Source organism: Carcharodon carcharias, chromosome 29 (genome assembly GCF_017639515.1).
Source record: "Carcharodon carcharias isolate sCarCar2 chromosome 29, sCarCar2.pri, whole genome shotgun sequence".
Lineage (NCBI taxonomy): Eukaryota > Metazoa > Chordata > Chondrichthyes > Lamniformes > Lamnidae > Carcharodon > Carcharodon carcharias.
In genome coordinates this window covers 7,151,376-7,160,304 of record NC_054495.1, presented here as the reverse complement: position 1 = coordinate 7,160,304, position 8,929 = coordinate 7,151,376, and the positions used below count along the sequence as shown (strand labels likewise).

Below are 8,929 nucleotides of genomic sequence, written 5' to 3'. Positions count from 1 at the left end.
CACAGACACACTTGGTGGGGAGTCTCATCTGTACAGGTACATCATCATGCACTCTCCCCTCTTCGCCCCCTCTCTCACTCAGTGAACCACTCACGGTTGTCTTTGATACACATTTTGACACGAGCCAGACAGCCCTGGGGTGATGGGGGTCCTCACTCACCTGTCCAGGTATTGTATCCCCTCGCCCCTCACACAATGTGTGAAACAGCTGATGCTGCAAAAATTCACTTCAAAAGGGAATTTGATAAGAACTTAAAGGGAAAGATAATTACAGTGAAATCGCTTGAGAAGTGGGAGGGAAAAAAGATAATTTCAGGAGCTGAACTGGCAGTGTAGGTGAAAGATCTGAAGTCATTTCAGAAGCAGTTAGCTGCAGCAATGGGAGATATTTTGTAAATGCATGAATGAATGAATTGAATCAGAATCGAAGCGTTTCTTCCTCGGCCTGTTTCTCTGCCTTGCGATTAAAGTGATACTGCTCCACCCTCCGCTGGCGGATCGACGCTACTACACAAGTGGAGTGAAATGATCAGAGGTTCCATGAGGCGGCAGCATCACACGGCATCAAGCAACAGTGAGTGGAGCATCAACACACCCACAAGTTGAAAGTGGAGTTGAGAGGTGACCTTTGAGGGAACTCTGAGGAAACCGCTTGAAGTCATTTTAAAGAATTCTGAACACTTTTATAAACATGACAAAATGCTTTGGACAGTCTGCAAAAAGCTGAAGAAAGTGAAACAGCTTTTTTTTAAAGATATGCAAAGCAACGGTTAGGGCCACAGCAGATGTTAATCGTTGAGTGAGCCAAATCCCAGGGGGAAACTTAGTTTTCGGACCATAACCATTTTCGTTTGTATTCTAAAACGAGAAGTAACCTATTGATCATGGCAACAAAGAATTCCAGTAACACTTTGGGGATTAATAAATAATTGAAAGATTTGTTATCAAGAAGAAAAGAAAACTTAAGCACACAAGATTACAGCTACACAGTTAAAAATGGTCATTCCACCAAAAAACCCATTTGTTTGGACCCACAAGGAAACAGCTTCCAGGCAACACTGCCCTATCGATGTTTATAAAAATCCAGTAATATTACCCAAGGCTAAACAGCTGTTGCTGTAGTAAAGCTATGCCACACAGTTTCTCAAACACCAACAGCCAACCCCAATTCAGCTCAACATCTTTCCTTAAATACCTTTTATTCCCTTTCATCTTTGATTCCATTGTCATCAGCACTACTTTGAACTCAGCTTTTCCAAAATATAAGAATCTTTTGTGTTTTCCTGCTGCCTTCATTTTGGGTCCAATAAAATTGAATAACTTTTCTTATTTACTTATGAGCCTTTGCAAGTTGTCAATATCTTTTACTCCCCTTTGAAATTTAAAGGCTGAGAAGACAAGTCCCTATCTATCTCCTAATGCAATTTTCTAAACTCTACTTATTTACATATGGATTCACTTGACGTTAGCTTTGTTACAAATTCATGTATTTAGCACCTTCGCTCCTTTCATTCCTCAACTCTTCAGACAAGCTGACTCCATTTACCTTTCCTAGCTCAATTAGATCATTTACACAAACACATACAGCCACATTCACACACACACGTGTACACACACACACGCAAGGAACACAGACACACACACACACAGGCACCCATACTCACAGACATACACACAGACACACATACACACAGACAGACACACAGACACACAAACAGATACACAGGCACACTCACAGGCACACAGACACAGGTGCACACAGACACACACATAGTTGCACACAGACATACACTCACACTTATATAAACACACACACACAACCTAATTTACAGGATAACACAATATTACCCCAACATATTAAAAAAAATAACATCCATCCTCACACAATTTATAACTTGTGAAATAAAAACAGTTCTCTTAAGGCAAAGATGGTGCCAGTTCAATAGAGAGCTGAGAAGTAAAGATATTATAACTTTACTGATGAAGATCTCAATGCACACCCTCAATGAGATGAAGGTGAAGCATCTGCAAATTAATGGTAACAAGTAAGTTGGACATCACGAACAATCAGCGTGTTGGTCTGGGAGGAATCTGAAAAGGCTGTAAATGCGAGCTGCACCTTGCAGTACACATTTTCTCACATTGTACTGCATCTGTCAATTTTTTGCTGACTCACGTAATCTATCTATATTGCTTTGCAGAATCTTTGTATCCTCCTCACAGCTTACTCTCCTATCTATATTTGTACCATTGTCGTCTATTGTATAGGGCCAGTGAGTTTCACAAGAAGTGGCCAAATATAAAGAAACTGAACATCAATCTACAAAGGTATCCAATTGTTACACAATCAAAAAAAAACCCATTTTCGTACACAGTCTCCTATGGGTCTCAATATTGAATAAATTGAACGATCCGTGTTAGCGGATATTTCAGAGAATTTTTCAGCTCCTCTCTGAACTTTTGCTGGGTACCTGCATAAATACACGTGTTGGTGCAACAGTTCAGGAGCAGAAGCATGTATCCAACTTCCTGCAGGATAAAGATAGGATCATCATAACCCGTGTAAGAATAAGTACATGTGATCCGATAGTACACAAAGTGCACAATGAAAGTCATCCACAGGACTATAAAGCTGCCCGATATGGTGAAAAGTAAAACGATGGATTTTTTCCGGATCTGCAGTTCAGGGTCATTGAAATTTTCCAGGTTTTTGTTGTGGCAGAGTGCCCTCCGAATTCGATTGGCCACGACAATGTATCTTACAGTCAGTCCATTGAGAAGCAGGAGCAGAAAGAACGGGAGGAATGGGGTTGCTTTGCAGTTGAACGATGAATAAATCACCCATAAAGGCGCGCTATAGAAGATTAACTTTGTGTGGCAAAACCAGGGCACCTCGTCAATTATATAGAGGGGCTCAAACTTAAAATACCAGGGGGTATTTTGCAAACAGCTCAGGACAAAGACCGTCCACACAACCGCAGCCGCCGTTTTCTTGGTGCAATATTTCGCCTCCACCCTCTGGCAGCAAATGGCCACAACGCGGTCAAAGGTGAAAGCAACCGTCAACCAGACGGAAATGTCTCTGGATGCATAGATTAAAACAATTTTGAGGCTGCATACCGGAGTGATCGACATGTAGCTGGCCGGAAAGTAAATACCGACAATGCGATTCGGTATCACGCCGGTGATGACGATCAGTAGATCCGCCGCTGCCATGCCCACGAGGTAGTAAGTGGTGCATTTGGAGAGAGCACAGTTGCCCTGGGACAGGATCATAATAGCCGCGATGTTAGCTGGCAGGAAATATTTAAAAATGGTGAAATTAGTCATCTATTCCTTCCATAAAGCAACAATGTCTGGCATGTACTTTACAGATAAGATAAATTGCAGTGCGGCTGGGACTTTTTTCACCCAGAATATGTTGGGGGTCTGGGACTGCCTGGAAGATGAAAAAGGTAGAAACCCTTGTTGCAAAATAGTACATGGTTAAAAACTTGAAGTGCTGTAACCTACAGGGCTGTGGACTAAGAGCTGAAACTTGGGATTAGACTGGAAGATCTAGTTCAGGTGACATAGACCCTGATTGGCTGGAATGTTGCAAACTTTCTGTGTTTGTCCATTTCTAGAGTGACCATGGAGAGATATTTGTGAGTGTTGTCAGCAGTTGGTGCGTGTAACAAATCGCGACGTGTTCAGTAGCAGGGAGCAATTTGGATTGTTCCTTGTCTTTGACATGAAATAAAAAGAAAACTTTGTATTACCATCTTAATATGGTCGGGACGTTACATGAATTTAGCCCATTTTGGGCACTGGCCTGCTTTACTGAAGCAGTGAGTCTCTCGGAAGCACAGCTCGACAAAAGCTAAAGGAGTTCATCAGCAGTAAATCCATCATCATTTTGTATAATTCCTTTGTAATTATTGCTACTCATAACCAATAATCAATATATAAAGATGACTTACCAGGAATACCAAAAGCGACGAGAACTGGGTAGTAAATAGCATAAAGCAACCCAGATGCTGTTTCATGCATTTCCTATCAGGAGTTCTGTTACTTCTTGCCTCCTGGTGTAAGTAGGGTGGAGGAACAAACCATCTCCAGTATGTACACCAGCAACAACCCCCTAGAGAGACTTTGCATCCATTGACATGTTTACCGAAAGACATCAATGAGTGAGCGATGAGTCAATCCATGCTCTGGAGTGATAGGTTGGAATCCTTTGGGAACATATTAACCATTATTCGCTCGAAGCTGAGAAAAGGCAGAGGTTTTCAACTGGAATAGAAATAATGGATTTATTCCCAAAGATCACTGTGTCATTCGAAACTGGCAACAATATGATTCCAAATCCTCACAGTGCAAAACCCATATCCAGCACTCCAGGATTATCAGCCGCTTTACTCTTCACTTGCCTCACCTTACAACAATATTGCTGCCAACATACCAGTTTCTAAGTTGCCTAACCTCCTCGCATTAGAAAGATAATATTGGCCAGGTTTTGGGGTGAGTGAATGAAGCTGCCTCAGATATCTAGAGATCCCTTTAACCTGCAAGCTACCGTTCTCAATGTTAATTAAAATGTCGCGCTCAGTCAAGAGTTCTCCAGCACTGTGATGTCATCGACCAGGGCAACCAACCACATTGAAGAATTCTCACAGACAGTGAATGAGGAAGTTAAAAGCACCGATTACACTTCACTTTTTTAATATAGATTAGTAGAAAGCAAAATAACAATTGGAAGAGAGAGATGGGATTAAGGTAGAGGCGGTGATTTTATGAACACATGTTTAAAAATAGATTTTAATAATATGTAAAGTTTCTAACGATATTGGAGAAAATTGAATTTTCAGCAGCTGAGAGCTGTTAAGCAGTAATCATAGACTTAGTTTTTAGTTTCACTTTCTCATGGGATGTGGGTGTCACTGGCTTGGCCAACATATTGCTGACCCAACCCTAATTGCTCTGAAGTCGGTGGTGGTGAGCGACCTTCTTAAACTTCTGCAGTCCATGTGGTACAGGTACACCCACTGTGATGTTAGGAAGCGAGTTCCAGGATTTTGACCCAGCCCCAGGGGCGATATTTTTCCAAGTCAGGATGGTGAGTGGCTTGGAGGGGAACTTCCTGGTGGTGGTGTTCCCATGAGTCTGCTGCCCTTGTCCTTCTAGATGGTGGTGGTTGTGGGTTTGGAAAATGCAGTTTAATAAACCTTGGTGAGCTCCTGCAGTGCATCTTGTAGATGGTACACACCGGTGTTACTGTGCATTGGTGTTGGAGGGAGTGAATGTTTGTGGATGTGGTGCCAATCAAGCGGGCTGCTTTGTCCTGGACGGTGTCGAGCTTCTTGAGTGTTGTGGGAGCTGCACCTATCCAGGCAAGTGGAGAGTGTTCCATCACACTCCTGACTTGTGCCTTGTATATAGTGGACAGGCTTTGGGGAGTCAGGAGGTGAGTTACTCTCCACAGAATTCCTAGTCTTTGACCTGCTGTTGTAGCCACAGTATTTATATGGCTGGTCCAGTTAAGGTTATTTTCACTATTACCATAAGCTGATTATTAACAGGCTGTTAAAAGCCCAGCCACTCACATTCAACTAGAAGAAACACTTTCAAGGGCTTTAACAGCATGGTGAACAGCGTTAACAGTGGATGTCCTGATCAGCTCAATGATCTATAACTGCTCGATTTGTGCAGGGGCTTAAGCAGTGCAGGCTCAAGGGAATCAGCGAATCACTGATTACAGCTTCTGGATGAGGGACAGAACGATTGAGCACAACTGATGACTTAGACGATTGACATCAACTGGCTGCCCGATGAACAGCCACGGTGGGGGAGGGGGGAGGAGGGGGAAGAGAGGGGGGAGGAGAGGGGAGAAGGTGGGGTGGGTAGGTGAGGTGGGGGGAGGGGAGGCAACTTGTGCCAACTGCAAAAAACACAAAAAAATGACTCCATTTGTGCTCTGGGTCGTCTCTGGTCCCCGTTTCATTCCAAGTCATTCTTTGGGTCTGGTTTGAACTCTGCTGGTCTTTCCTGGCCCTCTTTGAAGTCTACTGGCCTAACCTTGGCCTTGTTAAATTCAAGCAGCCCTCTCTTAGCTACCTCATTTTTCACAGGTTTATTTCACTATGCATCCTCTGAACATTCCCCAGCTCCTCACGCTCCTGCAGGTTCCTGCTGGCTGCTGTTGGTCTCGTTTCTTTAGCTAACACTTTCCTGCCAGCCAAATTATCTCAGTTATCTCAGCTCCAGGACATCACTGCAGGAGATCCTCAGGGTAGTGTCCTCGGCCCAACCATCTTCAGCTGCTTCATCAATGACCTTCCTTCCATCATAAGGTCAGAAGTGGGGATGTTCGCTGATGACTGCACAATGTTCAGCACCATTCACGACTCCTCAGATACTCAAGCAGTCCATGTGCATGTGCAGCAAGACCTGGACAATATCCAGGCTTGGGCTGACAAGCAGGAAGTAACATTCACACCACATGCTTGCCAGGCAAAGACCATCACCAACAAGAGAGATTCCAATCATTGCTCCTTGATGTTCAATGGTATTTCCATCACTGAATCCCCCACTATCAACATCCTGGGTCTAACCATTGACCAGGAACTGAACTGGACTCAACATAGTCTACAAGAGCTGGTCAGAGGCTAGGAATCCTGCAGTAAGCAACTCACCTCCTGTCTCCCCAAAGCCTGTCCACCATCTACAAGGCACAAGTCAGGAGTGTGATGGAATACTCCCCACTTGCCTGGATAGGTGCAGCTCCCACAACACTCAAGAAGCTCAACACTGTTGAGGACAAAGCAGCCCCGCTTGATTGGCGCCACATCCACAAACATTCACTCCCTCCACCACCGACGCACAGTAGCAGCAGTGTGTACTATCTACAAGATGCACTGCAGGAATTCACCAAGGCTCCTTAGACAGCACCTTTCATGCCCAGGACCACGACCATCTAGAAGGGCAAGAGTAGCAGACACATGGGAACACCATCACCTGGAAGTTCCCCTCCAAGCCACTGACCATCCTGACTTGGAGATATATCAGCTGTTACTTCACTGATGGGGGGTCCAAATCCTGGAACTCCCTTCCTAACAGCACCGTGGGTGGAACTAGGCCACAGTGGGTGCAGTGGTCGAGGAAAGCAGCTCACCATCACCTTCTCAAGGGCAATTAAGGATGGGCAATAAATGTTGGCCCAGCCAGCGATGCCCACATCCCATGAATGAATAATTTTTAAAAATGCATACTAAGAGCAGAGTCAGACAACTGCAGTTGTTATTCACTAAACTGCCTGGTGTTGAGTTGTGATATTTCTAACATGATGTGAACTCAAAACCATGATGGTCTTAGGTTAAAAATGACTTATCGAAGCCTGTGTCAAAATATCTGGGCTTAATTAGTGATTCGGGCAACAGTGTAAAAAGTGGGATAGAGGATGGACAGCCTGTTACACAGGTCCGAGGATCCCCTTTCCAATCAATGCAATGGAATGGAAACTAGAATGGAATTGCCTGTTTGTTATCCCCTGTTTTACATTACTCCTTTCATTCCTCAACTCTTCAGACCAGCTGACTGCATTAACTTTTAATTTATACACACACACACACACACACAGACACACACACACACACACACACAGAACCACATTCACACACACACAAACACACAGATAGACAGACAGACAGACACACACACACACGCATACACATGGGTACACACACATCAGCCACATTCACACACAGAGGCACACACAGACAGACAGACAGGCAGATACACACAGACACATATGCACAGAGACAGCTATCTCTTTGTATCAATCTCTGTGTATGTCATCCTGTGCGTGCATGTGTGTGTTTTCTGTGTGTGTGTATGTTCTGTGTGTGCATATGTTCTGCGTGTGTGTGCGTGTATGTGTGTGTGTGTTCTACGTGTGTGTGTGTTCTGTGTCTGTGTATTATGTGTATGTGTGTGTTCTTTGCTTGTGTGTGTGTCTGTTCCGTGTGTGTGTTTGTGTGTGTTCTCTGTGTGTGTGTGTGTGTGTGTGTGTGTTCTGTGTGTGTGTGTGTGTGTGTGTGTTCTGTGTGTGTGGTCTGTGTGTGTGTGTGTGTTTGTGTGTTCTGTGTGTGTGTGTGTGTGTGTGTGTGTGTGTGTGTTTGTTCTGTGTGTGATCAGCACTATTCATAACCTGTGTTGGTCTCAGAGTGCTTTACAGTCAATAAGTGTCCATGTAGAGCAGGCTTGTCCAACCTATGGACCGTGGGCTGGCTGCTGCCCACAAAGTCCCTCAATGTGGCCCCCGGAGCCAGTTTTCAAAATTCCGCTCACACAAGTGAGTTTCAACGGGAGATTCTGCTCCCCCCAATCACAAGCTGCTTCTCTCCTGCATATTCTGCTGCTGGCCTCACTAGCCTATCAGCAGCAAGCGAGAAGAGAGAAACAGCCTCTGATTGGAGCAGCAGCGAACATTGGTGAGTGTGCTGAAGGCCATCAGGGTGAAGGATGTAGAGAGAAGAGAGTCTGAGCGAATGCGTGGGGATCAGTGTGAGAGGCTGAGTGAGTGAGGGAGAATGCAACAGACAGAGTAAATGCATGGGCGTGAGTGTGAAAGACTGATTGAATGAGTGGGGGTGAGTGGGACAGACTGAGTGAGTCGGGTTGAGTGGGGCAGACTGATTGAGTGGGAGTGAGTGGGACAGACTGAGTGAGTGAGTGGGGGTGAGTGCGAGAGATTGAGTGAGTGAGTGGGAATGAGTGTGAGTTACTGAGTGAGTGAGTGTGAGTGCGAGAGACTGAGTGAGTACATGTGTGTAAACTTGAGACAAGTGAATGAGTGGAGGAGGCTTCGAGAGAGTGAGGGAGTGAAAGGGAGTGAATGAGGTTGAGTTACAGAGACTGAGGGAGTGAGTGGGGGTGAGTGCGAGAGACT

At 44.8% G+C, this 8,929-nt stretch overlaps 1 protein-coding gene across 1 annotated transcript; it reads right to left on the bottom strand.

Annotated features, from left to right (window-relative positions):
- Positions 1-418: 418 nt before the first annotated feature.
- LOC121271014 (probable G-protein coupled receptor 139) lies at positions 419-4,032 on the bottom strand. The gene is made up of 3 exons (XM_041176698.1): positions 3,963-4,032; positions 2,472-3,293; positions 419-507 (listed from the first exon to the last, which is right to left on the bottom strand). The coding sequence occupies exons 1-3, from the start codon at positions 4,030-4,032 to the stop codon at positions 419-421; spliced, it is 981 nt and encodes a 326-aa protein (XP_041032632.1).
- Between the last annotated feature and the right edge of the window lie 4,897 nt (positions 4,033-8,929).

Bases quoted from the DNA above. Each gene is read 5' to 3' on its own strand.
- LOC121271014 (XM_041176698.1), bottom strand. From the start codon at position 4,032: ATGCATGAAACAGCATCTGGGTTGCTTTATGCTATTTACTACCCAGTT. The intron at 3,294-3,962 runs GTAAGTCATCTT...ATTTCCTGCCAG, and splicing joins CGTCGCTTTTGGTATTCCTG to CTAACATCGCGGCTATTATG. The intron at 508-2,471 runs GTACCCAGCAAA...CCACTTGTGTAG, and splicing joins CAACACGTGTATTTATGCAG to TAGCGTCGATCCGCCAGCGG.